Raw genomic sequence first — 14,868 nt, 5'->3', positions numbered from 1 at the left:
CCGGTTCGAATCTGTCATATAGCTCCCATATCCGATCTCCCGATTTAACATCTTAAGCCCTCACAAGCCGTGATTTTTATCCGATTTGGCTGAAATTTTGCATATATTGTTCTTTTATAACCAATATATGCGCCAAGTACAGTCCAAATCGGTCAAGAACATGATATAGCTCCCATTTAAACCGATCTCCTGATTTGACTTCTTGAGCCTTTACAAGCCGTGATTTTTATCCGATATGGCTGAAATTTTGCATATAGTGTTCTGTTATAACTTCCAACCAGATATAGCTCCCATATTTAAGCAGAATCCATGGTGGTGGGTTTTCAAGATTCGGCCCGGCCGAACTTAGTATTTTTGGTTATTTTTAGTGATAAAATATATTTTATATATTTCAAATGTTACACAAATAATGGAGATTTTTAAATGAGTTTTGAAGAAAAGAATTTGACAGATTTTTTCAGACAAACCAGATTACAATTACCACACCACTGGTGGACGCGTTTCGATTATTATTGGTTGCCCAAAAAGTAATTGCGGATTTTTCATATAGTCGGTGTTGACAAATTTTTTCACAGCTTGTGACTCTGTAATTGCATTCTTTCTTCTGTCAGTTATCAGCTGTTACTTTTAGCTAGCTTTAGAAAAAAAAAGTGTAAAAAAAGTATATTTGATTAAATTTCATTCTAAGTTTTATTAAAAATGCATTTACTTTCTTTTAAAAAATCCGCAATTACTTTTTGGCAATAGATAGATAATCATTTTCAACACCATCGTAGATCATATTCGTCCATCTGACCGGCCTACCGTTCTCATCAGACTGTTTGTTCTTATGTAGTTAAGGTCATTGCACAACGATTCTGTGAAATTTTGCACAATAACTTTGATAACTATGATTGGTGTATAAACTGATATAGCTTCCATATAAACCGAACTCCCGATATTACTTCTTGAACCTCTAAAGGGCGCAATTCTTCTCCGATTGGCTGAAATTTTACACAATAACTTTTACTTTAGTCCGCAATATCCAAACCAAGTATGGTCCGAATCAGTCCATAACCTGATATGCCTCCAACAGCATGGCAGTTTTATCCATTACTAGCTGAACCAGGCCAACATTAACACAACGCGAAAAATATGTTTTTGACTTTATACCATATGTATATCCCCAGTGTGTCGGTGTGGCCCCCTAGGTACTTGGATCAAAAATTTAACATCAAATTCGTACTCTACTCTCGAATACCTTCCATTAAGATCCCATATTGTCCCTATCGTCCCACTTTTATTTTTCAGTGGTGATTTTGGGGTAAGGGGTGAGTCCGCCCCTTCCGATATCAACAAATTATATAGCCTATTGCTCCTTCCAGATCATATTCGTAATCTACTCCATAATACTTTTCATTTGAGTCACATATGGTCATTATCATCCAATTTGATCCTATTTGAGGGGGTTTTGGGGTCGGGGCGGTTCCCTCGGTAACTGGAACCAATTTTGAATATCAAGTTAGTACTCTACCCTCTAATACCTTTCGTTTGACTCCCATAATGTTCCGATCGGCATACTTTTATTTTTGGTGGTACTTTTGGAGTAAGAGGGAGGGTCCGCCCCCTTAATATAACAACAAATTGTATAAACTATAGCTCCTTCCCGACCATATTCGTTATCTACTCCCTAATACCTTTCATTTGAGTCCCATATTGTCCCACTTTTATTACTGGGTGGTGCTTTTGGTGTAAGGGGGAGGGTCCGCCCCCTTACGATATCAAAAAAATTCCATAGCCAATTGCTCCTTCCAGACCATATTCGTAATCTATTCCCTCATACCTTTCCTTTGAGTCCTATATTGTCATTGAAGGTGTTTTGGGGTCAGGGCGGCCCCCTCGGTACCTGGATCCAATTTTTAATATCAAGTTAGTATTCTACTCCCGAATGCGTTTCATTTGAGTCCCATATTGGCCCGATCGGTCCACTTTTAGTTTTGAGTGATGCTTTTGGGGTAAGGGGAAGGGTCTGCCTCCTTTCCGATATCGAAAAATTATATACCCTATTATTCCCTCTATTTTGACTTTCATATCCTTGTAAAATCCATTCAGTACATAACCTTAAATAGTTTCCACATAAATAGTTCTTCTGACTGGTACTAATTCTTATCCCTAACGAAAAATGGTTTTGGTTTGCCTGTTAGGGCCTCCCATTATACTGCTTCAGTTTCTGCCTATGAAGAAGTAGTTCAAATAACTTCAAAAATTCTATCCATGTTGTGTAGAGTGTATAAGATTCAGCCCCGCCTAACCTAAAGCGCCTTTACTTATTCATAATTCATCGCTATTTCTAATATGCTGTACCCCTATTGTTATCACCCACTTAGAGACAACTGTCTTGAAATAGTTCTACAAGAAAAAAGAAGCACCAATATTTCTTATTTAATTGGATATTTATTGACTTCTTGCTAATGACAAGCGAAGAACACATTTAAATTAGGGTGAATAACATACAGCTGTCTTTATTATTTGTGACAAAAATGTTCTGTCACATTAAAGCGATAAGGTTATATATTTTTTCAACTTTTTTTGTTTGCCATAGCGCAACATTGCAAGTCCTGTATTGCGGTCAAGAACGGCACAGCAGCACACCCCTCATTTGGAATTTAAGTCTTTTTGGTATTTTGTTTTTTTTTTTTTATTTGGTTTCTATGAAGTCAGAAGTTTTTTGACTTCTTGCACAAAGGCGAAAGAAGCTAAAAGAACTAATAAAATGAAAAAAGATCTACCATCGCTTTGATATGAATTAAATTTGTTTTTTCTCTCTCACTCTCTGCAAGCTTATCGAAATGTTTTCATTCAAAACGAGCCGCAACAGAATTCAATGCCAAGGTAGATTAAAAATGTTTGTTACTGCCCCTGGGCTCTGTCGCAGATGAGTGTTCAACTGAGTAGTGTGATTGGCATGCCGGCGCCCAAGAAATTGTTATGATTAATCGTTGTCAGATGGTATTTTATTAATTGTTATCTTAAGCGCATTAGATTTTGGTTTTGTTGTGTTTACGAGTGTATCGAAAGTGGAATTGTTAAAGTAGGTTATGGAGCATCAGAGGGGCTCTGGGTGATTTTCCCATCAAATGGAGCCGTGTGCAGGTACATTCCCTTTTATTTATGTGCTTTGCAAGTGTTAATGAAGTTTTTTTTTTTGTTTATCGATTGTAAAAAGTCGTAGACCGCCAATTCAACCTTGGAGAGCATCATAACAGCCTTTGTTTTCCCCCCACCACCCCGAACCCATAATTGTTTTCTCGTTAATTATAGTTTGCAGCGATGCTAAATACCCCATTAATCGAACTCTTATACATGTATAGATAGAAGTACCAATTTTATTTAAGAAATATTGTATGTTTTCGATGAAAAGCAATCAAGTATGAGTGTCTACACACACTCACACACACACACACACACGCATGGATACTGGGGAACTGCAGTGTATATTTTTTAGCTATCAGACAAAGAGACATTTCAAAATTGTTTTACACTTGAACTTGATAGCTTGAACTTGCATTCGGGAAACTAGTTTCTCAGTTAACACCTTTAGCTTACTTTACTGTCTATTTTAATTTTATTACTGACGAGAAAATCCTCTTCTAGCTAACAATAACATTTATGACTAGGCTAATGGCAGTAATGCGATTTGAGATAATTGGAATTCGATTTCAGTTCTATTTTCAACGTCATATTTTATTGTCATTTGGGATGAGGTGAGGCCATGTTCTCTGTGCTAACCAAAAAGACCTTAGCGTTAAGTGTTTGTGGTTACAATAGAATGCTGAGGCATTGTTTAGACTTGGATTAAGCTATGGCCTATCACAGATACACTAAATATTTATACTTCTCATATGGCATGCGAATATTTTGGGTAAATATTCATTTAAAAGTTTTAAATACATTGAGGTGTTAGATGCAAAAAAAGAGTTGCCAAAATTTAAAATTTTAAATATAAATATTTTAAAAAGGACGAATAAAATGATATGAGAGTGCGGACATTAATCCAGCCCATAAAGCCCCATTTATCGTTGTTTCTTTTTCAATTTTCGTTTAGGGCTCTATTGCATAGCGGCCCTATTTCATACCATAATTTCAAATAATATTGAAATATAAGCTTCTAATTGCAAGCTGAAACTGACCGCTCCGCTCCGCTGCGCTTACTTCTACAAAACGCCGAACAATTTTCTTTTTTGGTATATTGCATAAAAATGGGCACCCAACACTATGAATGTCAAATTAAAATAAGATAAACAAACAGACATATTAAAGTTTGCGCTCTTTTATTTTGATCTATAAAATCTCTCCGGGATTTTTCTTAGCATTGTTGCGCTAAGGAGAATAAGAGGACTTATTGAGCCCTGTTTCAAAACAAAAGCGTGCTCTACACCGTACTCAATAGTCTTTAGGTATGTAGGGCACCTTAATCAATTTGCCAAAGGTGCTGATGAAGTACCATGGTGTTACAGAAATCGCGATCCACTAACCTGTCAAAAGTGTTTTGGATAACTAACTTTTATAAGCTCTTTGCTATAGAAAGCAATGATTTGGAGGTGGAAGATGTTCAAAAAATCATGGAAAGATAATATATCTTCTTTTATATAAAATCAATTTGTGTTTCTTTGTTTGTTCCGTATAGACTCAAAAACGGCCGATCCGATAACCGTGAAATTTTCACAGATTATGTAGGTTGGTCTGGAAGGAAACAAAGGCTATATAATTTTTTGGTATCGGAAGAGGGCTGACCCTCCCCCTTACCCCAAAGGTACTACCCAAAAATATAAGTGTACCGATCGGGACAATATGGGTCTCAAATGAAAAGCATTCAGGAGTAGAGTACAAATTTCATATGAAAAATTGAGTCCAAGTAACTGGGGGCCGCCCTAACCCCAAAACGCCCTAAAATAAGTTTATTTGACGTGCATGACAATATGGGACTCAAATGAAAGGTATTCGGGAGTAGATAGCAGATATGGCCATGAACAGGCTTTATAGTTTGTTGATATCGGAAGGGGGCGGACCGTCCCCCGTTACCCCAAAAACACCATCCAAAATCAAAAGTGGACCCATTATGACAATATGGGTTTCAAATGAAAGGTATTAAAGAGTACAATGCGAATATGGTTTTAAAAATTGGGTCCAAGTACCCAGGAAGTCGCCCTAACTCCAATACTCATCAAAGTAGACAAATTGAACGTTCATATCAATATGGGGCTCAAGTGAAAGGTATTTGGGAATAGATTACGAATCTGGCATGCAAAATCAGATTGAAGTATAGGGAGTCACACCAACACCCAGAAGACGCTTCAAATAGTCATATTAACCAACTATGCCTATATGGGACTCGATAAGTTTGTTTGTTCCGTTAACTAAAAAACGGCGGCTGAACTGATTTTCTTAAAATGTTCACAGATTGTGTAGGTTGGTCTGGAAAGAAACATAGGCTATATAATTTTTCGATATCGGATGGGAGCGGACCCTCTCACATACCCCAAAAACACCATCCAAGATCAAAAGTTTGCCGATAAGCACAATATGGGTATCAAATGAAAGGTATTAGATACTAGAAAATAAATATCGTAATAAAATGTTGGGTCCAAGTACACATCTGGCAGCCCCAACCCCAAAACTCATCTAAACAGATATATTCGACATATTCGGCAGTAGATTACAAATTTGGCATATTAAATTAGGTCCAAGTAATGAGAGGTCACCCCACCTCTAAATACCCCCAAATGGCCAAATTAGCCTACCACGCATTAAAATTTGCGTTCAGGTTTAGATGGCGCTTTTTGTCCTATACGTCAAAATACGTCAAATTCGTTCATTGACCCATTTTGACAATATGGGGCTCAAATTAAAGGTATGTGTGAATAGAAAACGAATCTGATATCAAATTTTGGAGCCAAATCTTTGGGGATACGCCCAAAAGCACCCCTTAAATTGAACTTCATTTCCGGCAAAATGGAGCCCAAATCAACGGTATTTAGGGCAAAAAACAAATTTGATATCTATTTTCAAGACTAAATGCCGGTACACCCAAAATGCCAAAACACCCTCCAAACGGTTCACGTTTACCGACCATGGCAATATGGGGCTCAAATTAAAGGGATTTGGGAGTAAAGCACAATTTAAATATTGATATTTGAGTCGAAAACACTTATCATTACCCTGATTTTCAAAAAACAAAATAAATCTCGGAGATTGGTAATGCGATTCGTTACAATTTTTTTGCACTCTTACTGTTGGGGTCGGGTGCAAATGGATATATAGACCAACCACGACAATATAGGGTTCAAACGAAAAGTACTTGAGAGAAAAAACTAATTTGATATCCAATTGAAGAACTATGTGTTTGGGGATCGCCCCATCCCAACCATTTACCGACCATTGTAATAGGTGGCTTATATAAAAGCTATTTGAGAGAAGAGCACAAAATTGATACTCATTTTTGGGAAAAAGACCCTGGAATCCACTCCACCCTCAAACAGAACTTATTTACCGATCATGGCAATATGGGGCTCATATAAAATGTATTAGAAAGTGAATCACGAAGCTTATATTTACTTCAAGGGCCAATTGTCTGGGTGGCCATCCCACCCCCGATATAACCCGTAAATAGGAAATATTTACAAAAGAGGTAATATGGGACTTAAAAGAAAGGCCTTTGGGAGTAGAGTAAAATTTTGTCCATAAACCCAGCAGGGGAAAACTTCTCGCACATCAGTGAGTGCTTACCGATTCAGATTTAAACTCAACGATAAGGGACCTTTTTTATAGCCAAGTCCCAACGGCGTACCGCAGTGAGACCCCTCATTGGGGAGAATTTACATGGCCATGCATGGCTTCGTACCTCGCAAATTTCGCCAGTATTAAGACAAAACAACAACCGCTTTAAATTTTGTTCGAACGTAGGTGTTCGGAGTCATGGACGCACATGGGCAACAGTGGCACGAATTTAATATCCACTTTAAGGGCGAAGTGTCCCCACCCTAAAAAGACATTAGAGATTTAAAGAAGGCCCAGCGGATCGGGTCCGGTGCGGCTAGTTAATTATATAGAGAAACAATTTTGTTTTTTTATTAACCAATTGTACATAGCCTAGTGAACAACAGTTTTTATTTGTGTGATTTGCAAGGCACTTAAAATTAGCATGATTAATATTTATGATACTGATGTATGATCCCATGTCATCTTAAATATTTCACTGATTACCAACAAATAATAACTTAACGACTTCTATGTTTCAATTGAAGTGAAATTGCCAATTTATTTTGAAAGAATCAACAACAAAAACTGACTTTTGAATTTTGTATAACTTGGTATGCATTAAATAATAAACCATTGAATGACATATGTACGATATATGTATTAATGGTCTTTACCATGTACTCAATTACTTAATATGCATATACTGCTGGTTTATATGGGTAGCAATTACTCTACCAAGGGTTTTTACTTTGGATAACAATTAATCGTACATTTATTACAGTCTCAATAAAAGGCGTTTCAGTGTCTGGTAACAATGCAATAGCGCCCATAGACATTTCTCTTGGTGTTAGTTAACATTTCTCTTAGCAAAAACAAATAATAAGCTCCCCAGCAGTCCAAACGCCTATCATGACATTGTCTTTAAGACAATTTGAATTTTGTCACCGATATGGCATATCTGCTGACGTGTCTTACAGTTTGTCTATTATAAAATTTGATTGGCGACGAATTCACTAACCGTGACCACAAGCAAGTCAGCATAATTTTTTTTCTTCGAAAAATGGACGCTGTCTAATGGATATCGTAACAGACCTGTCACTTTAATTGTCATGAAACATGATGACATATTCGTTCACAATGTCGTTTTAAAAGTCATGCATGATTTTCGCGACAACAATGTGAAAATGTCATCAACGATTTTTGTGGGCTGGGGTATGTCTTCAACGATTTCACATGATCTTGTACCCTTCTTTTAAGGCCTCTTGACGATGCAGCATGCTGGGTCAATTCATAAAATTAACTACCAGTAAAACCGCAAGTTTAATAACGTAGTACTCACTTAACGCCCAAAGACATTTTCTCTTTCAAAAATTGCTCTCTTATAACCCAAAGCTGCTGTTAAACCCAGCTTAAATTAAACATTCACTTGCACTTTTTTCTAGCATACTTTAAGGCTGTTTCGACTAATCTGTTTTCTTTATTTTCTCTTATTGCAGGATAAACTACTTAGCAAACTAGAGGAAAGTGAGCCAGATCCTCCCACATCTCAAGAAGATGAGTGCGTTATCTGCATCAACGCCAGAGCGACCATGCAAACCTCACCGTGTGGCCATCGCGTTGTTTGCCGTCGCTGCTTTGTCAAGACGATACAAAGTGCAGTGGCACAACGACTGTTACCACTACGCTGTGTTATATGTAGGGCTAGGGTTAATCGTCTGACCTCCAGCTCAGGCACTTGGCGAATACAGGAATCGGCCAGCAGCTACTCAATGGGTGCCAAAAGTTGGGCCTCGGTGGGTGTGACGGCAGATGGTGTTGCACCTTCGGCCAGTTCGTATTCCATGAATGATGCCCACAGTGGCCATCATGCCTTTCACTTGCATCCCACACGCTTTCCTCGTAGCCCCAATGGTCGAGTCTCGCAATCCGACAGCCTGTACTCGATGAGTTCGACGGGCTCCTCGTCAGCAACTTCGGTATTCTCGAAAACGTCTTCCATTTCAAGCGATTTGTGTTCACCAGCCTCGCCTGTATCACCTACCACATATTCATACAACCAAACATCCATGGTGCTGAATAATCATTTGGCACCACCCACTCCCAGCATATCACCCCACTCGCCAACTTCCACTTCGGGTTCAGGCACCTCGGGAGGCTCGCTGTCACCCAAGGATCTGCATGTACATTCACATCATAGCGGCTGTCCTTCGGGATGCTCGGGGGCAGTGCCCCGCAAGCCATTAAAATCTCTGAGTAACTCATCGTCCAGTGGTTCGTGTAGTAGTAGCGGCAGTAACTCTTATAATAATCACTATGTGGCCCCTTCGACCCATACGTATCCGGGCAGAAGGCATACCAAAGGAAAATTGGTGGAGCTTCAGAATAGACTGCCTCCCATTAAAGAATTTCGCAGTCCAGCCAAAGTGCCACACCCTTCGCCGGTGCATATAAGCAATCCAAGATTTCGGTAGGTCTAAACTTAATATGAATCAATCAATGGCTTTTAATCTTTGTTTCATCTCTCTCTCTCTTACAGCTATGCTTCCTATACTAAAACCTCACATGACAATGCCAGCTCTAAGGAACCACCTTCACCGCCAAAGCGTCCCATGAATATTCACATTAGTGCTTCCCACAACACCTTGGCTCCGCCACCCCTGAAAGCGGCTACTAATGCCAAAATTAGTCCACTAGCAACGAAGCATCAATTCTCCTCCAGATCTGCTTATACCACGTCTGCCACCAACAAAGATAAGAAATCTTCCTCCGCCGCTGCCTTGTCCTGCTCCGAAAGCGTAAAGAACCACAGCAACAACAACAACAATGCAAACAAAGGCAATGCTAGCAAAACGGCTGCCTCCACCAATAATGCTACGCTAACGAAATCTTCCTCCGCATCCACATCCGGCCGCCACAACCAGTCCTCAACCACAGTGTCAACGTTTACCACAAGTAAAAGTTTTCCATTGTTCTGCAGCAGCAACAACAACAATAATCACAGTAAGTGGAAATTTTGTATGGGCTTCATTGTTTGTTTTGTTATGTTATGTTCCCTCGGAAAGACCCAGCAGCAGAGAATGGCGATGATGTGATGTTTTATAGCTGAAAAGGTTGTTCTGCATCAACCACAATCCAAAGGAATTCTTACAAAATTTACATTTATGAAAAAGGATAGATTTAACTGAAACACTTTACACTTTACAATTGTTGTGCTATGAGAATAGATTTCGTACGAGTGAGGGAAAAAGTAAAATGAAGGGGAGGGGGAGTCGTAAGTAGTTGACAGCTTTAAGGTCTTAAAAATGGCTATTGAAAATTTAAAATGGTAAGGTGGAAGGATTTAACGTTAACAAAAGCTAAAGGATGGTTTTGTAGCGCAGAGGTTAGCTTGTCTGAGTTGTGACGCTGAAGGCCTGAGTTCGAATCCTGATGAGAACTTCAGAAAACATTTTTCAGCGGCTGGCGACATTTGTGTCATGCACAGAAGCCATGTAAAGACTTCCCCTCAAAGAGTAGTCGCACGCCGCGCGTACCAGGCTATAAAACGGAGATTCCTTATCATTAATATGTGAGAAGTTTGCCTTATTCCTTAATGGAATGTGCATGAGCTAATTTGCAATTGTCCATACTAAACCAATGGACTTCATAATGTATTTTTTATATACATCAAATAAAATTAAACCATAATTTGGCTTTTACTCACTTCCCCCTCTTAGAATGAATCGGGACTATTTATGCTCTCCTTTTCTGGTAGTGCAATTGACTAAATCGATGGAAAACCAAAAACGTGACTTGAGTTAACAAAACAAGGTCATTTATTTCCTTTAAAAGAATAGTCTGACAAAACATTGCCAATAGGATGGAAAATAACCCAAAATGCTATAACATTCATAAATATTAAGCAATATTAAAATATTATGTTATAATTAATTAATTTACTAGCGCTACAAATTCTTCTTAAACCCCCCTTTTGCTTTATCTGTCTTTCAAATTTTCTCCCTACAGAAGAAAAATCGGACAATAAGAAAAATGAATCGGTGGAGCGTCGAAAGGAGGAGAAACTAAAAATGAAAGCAGACAAGGAAGCACGTAAGGTAATTAATATTCTTAAAAGCAAATAAGAAACAAATACTTTGGTACCCTAAAACTTTCATGCTTGTTGTCTGTTGTTTGTTTAGGAGGAAAAAAGGCTGGCCAAAGAAGAGGAACGCTTGGCCAAACTTATGGCCAAGGAGGAGAAGAAAAAGTGTAAAAAGGAAGCCAAGGAACTGCTATTGGCACATGATGGCAACAGCAAAAAATAGGATTAAATTTTTTGAAAATCAAACAAACAAAAACCCCAAAAATAAAGGACGAACTTTACGAAGACCACAACACTAAGAATTATGCATGGTAATTCGTGATATTAAAGAGTAGCTTTTTTGTAAATAAACTTAATCGAAACTAAAAGAGAGAAACTAAGTCATCATGTCTGTTTAGCAAGAAATTTTTGATTGAAGAAAACTATTAAAGAAGATGTATTTTTATGGAAAGAGGGTAAATAATTAACTTTATGGAAAATTAACTAAATTCAAAAAAAATTACTTTTAGTGTTAATATATATCTACCTGTTTTACCTAAATTTTAACTTTTATAACACAAGCTTTCTTTTGCTTCAACTTAAAAAAAAATCCCTTACTTCCAAATTTTTGAGAACAGCGAAGATACGAGGTATGAAAGTACTGAAACCAAGTAAATTTAAATTTTATATTAGTAAATTTTTTTGATGAATTTTTTTCAAAAATTGCTTATGTAAAGTGAACATTTACAATTTTTAAAAAATTTCAAAGTAAGTATTTTTTTGTTTAAAAATCTTTATGTAAAAAAAATTGAAAATACTTAGTACTTAATCTACAGAAGGTAACATACAAGCAGCAAGATTCTGTCCAACTGAACTCGAGGTCTTTTGACTTAGTATATCCCACTGACCCATTGTTGGGAAACAGATTGAAGAACGAAACTGCCTCACATGCTTTTAATCAGCGATTAAGTCAACTCAGAAATCACATACAGTCGTTCTTTCATATAAATCCCTTTTGGGTTAATCTTTTCACAAAAAAATCTGTCCGAATATATGAACTAGTGGAGGAAATAAATATTGAACGAACTGAAATAGTTAACAACCTAAACTAGTCAACGAAATGAACTAGTGAAAGAACTGAACTTGTGAATAAACTGAGCTAGTGGACAAACTGAGCTATTGAACAAACTGAGCTAGTGAACAAACTGAGCTAGTCAACGAAATGATCTAGTGAAGAAACTGAACTAGTGAAGAAACTGAACTAGTTAAGAACCTAAACTAGTCAACGAAATGAACTAGTGAAAGAACTGAACAGGCGAATAAACTGAGGTAGTAAACGAACTGAGCTATTGCGCAAACTGAGCTAGTGAACAAACTGATCTAGTCAACGAACTGATCTAGTGAAGAAACTGAACTAGCGACTAAACTAGTGAAGAAGCTGACCTTATAAAGAAACTGAACCAATGAATAAATTGAGCTGGTAAAGAAACTGAACTAGTGAAGTAAGTGGACTAGTGAAGAAACTGAACTAGTGAAGAAACTGAACTAGTGAAGAAAATGGAATAGTGAAGAAACTAAACTAGTGAAGAAACTGAACTAATGAAGAAACTGAACTAGTGAAGAAACTGAACTAGTGAAGAAACTGAACTAGTGAAGAAACTGAACTAGTGAAGAAACTGAACTAGTGAAGAAACTGAACTAGTGTAGAAACTGAACTAGTGAAGAAACTGAGCTAGTGAAGAAACTGAACTAGTGAAGAAACTGAACTAGTGAAGAAACTGAACTATGGAAGAAACTGAACTAGTGAAGAAACTGAACTAGTAAAGAAACTGAACTAGTGAAGAAACTGAACTAGTAAAGAAACTGAACTAGTGAATAAATTGTGCGAGGGAAGAAAGGGAACTAGTGAAGAAACTGAACTAGTGAAGAAACTGGACTAGTGAAGAAATTGAACTAGTGAAGAGACTTAACTGGTGAAAAAAATGAACTAGTTTACTGAAGTGAACGAACTAGTTCATTACCTTAGCACAACACTAATCAACAGGCTGTCCTTCCGGGTGGAGATCCCCCTAATCCTCTTTCGTTATGTCATTAGAAGAATCTTTTTCTTCTGAGTTGCAAGTTGTTGGATTAGCTAGACAATGTTTGTTCTGTTCCTAAACTGTGGCAATCTCTTTTCTTGGCATCTTAAGTAGATCGCCCTCGATTATGAAGCGTCTCTGCCAGGCTGCTTTATACACTCTATTGCCAAGCAATACGTGATTAAAGACTGAAAAAGTGTGTTGCATTGGAATTTCGACAAACGAATCACTTCTGGAAAATACCAAGTACACAAAAATCAAAAAGCTTTCCATGCCGATTAACACATTTGGGAAAGATTCAACTGCAGTGCTCGAAAAAAATTCCCCAATTTGGTCTCAGAATCATGGATATTGTCTTTGTCACGTAAGTTTTCCTATGCATATGCAAGACAAATAGGTGCTTAACTTCTTCATCAACAGTACCGTGTCTATTTTTCATTTTCATGGAAGCTGTAACAGGCTATAGATCGATTAAGACCATATTGAACACATATGTTGAAGGTTATGGGAGAAGGCGTTGTACGAAATTTCAGTCAAATCGAATGAGAATTGGGCCCTCTATCGGCTTAAGAAGTCAAGATCCAAGATTGGTTTACATCGCAGCTATATCAGGTTATAGACCTATTTGAACCATACTAAGCATAGTTTTTGGTAACAAAATACTTCATGCACAATTTCAGCCAAATCGAATGAGAATTGCGCCCTCTAGTGGCTCAAGAAGTCTAGTCGTGAGATCGGTTTATATGGCAGTTATATCAAGTTAAGGACCGATTTAAACCATGCGTAATTGTTGGAAGTTATAACAAAACACTTCATGCAAAATGTCAGTCAAATCGAATAAGAATTGCACCCTCTAGTGGCTTAAGAAGTATAGACCCAATATCGGTTTATATTGCAGCTATATTAAAACATGGACCGATATGGCCCATTTCCAATCCCAATCAACCTACACTGGCAAAAAGTATTTTTGCACAATTTTAAGCGTCTGGTTTTACTCCTTCGAAAGTTAGCTTGCTTTCGACAGACGGACGGACGGAAATGTCTACATCGACTTGACGACATGACGATCAAGAATATATATACTATATGGGGTCTCAGGCGAATATTTTGAGGTGTTACAAACGGAATGATGAAACAAGTATAGCCACATCCTATGGTGGAGGGTATAAAAATAATAATAATTCTACCGGAAAATATTTTTAATAATTTTTTTTATGAAAAACTTCGAATCTTGATGCTAGATATCTCGACTAGTGGTACAAAAGGAGTTAAGCTTCTATTCTCTATATTTGGTTTAAATTTTTAATATTTTTAATATTTATTTAATTTATAATAATAATTTAATTAAATATTTAATACTTATTTAATTTAAAATAATATCACTAACACCATGAAAATGTGAATAAATGAAATTTTTTAAGCTAAGCAGACATGATGACTTTGATTAACGCCTGCAAAAAAAAAGTTGATGGCAGACCATATGAAAATGTCAGACATATATTTTACTCCGATTTCCCCTTCCTCATTCCTAAGTGTTGCAAATAAATAAGGTTAGCGTATACATGAAAAACAACGATTTTTGAATCAATGAAATTGGTATTCATTCAACCTGGTTACTGAGTTAAAAGTTCATTCAAATTATATATAATTTTTGATATATATTTAAAACAAAATTATATTTTGTATAACTTTTCTTAAATTTTTTTAATCAATTTTATATTAATAATAATTAAATATATTATTTAACAAAAAAGTTTTTCTTTACACAATTATTTATTCACTTAATTATATTTAATAAATATTTTTGTAGTTGATTATAGTTTTGTTCACGTTTAAATGTATTTTTTACAATTTTAAATGAAAAATGGTTTTGACACTTTTTTATTTAAAAAATACACCCCAAAAATTCCTAATTTTTCTCACTTACAAAGTTTTTGATTACTTTAAGAAAAAATCTCTTCTAAGAAAAACTGTTATAAAGCCAAGTTT

At 36.7% G+C, this 14,868-nt stretch overlaps 1 protein-coding gene across 1 annotated transcript in view; it reads left to right on the top strand.

Moving 5' to 3' along the window:
• LOC106082275 (integrator complex subunit 6 homolog) overlaps nucleotides 1–14,054 on the top strand; it is a 120,761-nt gene extending 106,707 nt beyond the window's left edge. Inside the window, exons 3-6 of the mRNA XM_059369461.1 lie at nucleotides 8,235–9,205; nucleotides 9,275–9,738; nucleotides 10,744–10,832; nucleotides 10,917–14,054. Of these exons, the coding sequence (XP_059225444.1) occupies nucleotides 8,235–9,205; nucleotides 9,275–9,738; nucleotides 10,744–10,832; nucleotides 10,917–11,042 (1,650 nt within the window). The 3' untranslated portion in view covers nucleotides 11,043–14,054. The remainder of the gene's footprint in view (nucleotides 1–8,234; nucleotides 9,206–9,274; nucleotides 9,739–10,743; nucleotides 10,833–10,916) is intronic.
• The last annotated feature ends 814 nt before the right edge of the window (nucleotides 14,055–14,868 follow it).

The sequence above is a fragment of the Stomoxys calcitrans genome, chromosome 5 (genome assembly GCF_963082655.1).
Source record: "Stomoxys calcitrans chromosome 5, idStoCalc2.1, whole genome shotgun sequence".
In the NCBI taxonomy this organism is placed as follows: Eukaryota; Metazoa; Arthropoda; class Insecta; order Diptera; family Muscidae; genus Stomoxys; species Stomoxys calcitrans.
Note: the sequence above shows the minus strand (reverse complement) of the source record. Positions and strands in the feature narration are given on the sequence as shown.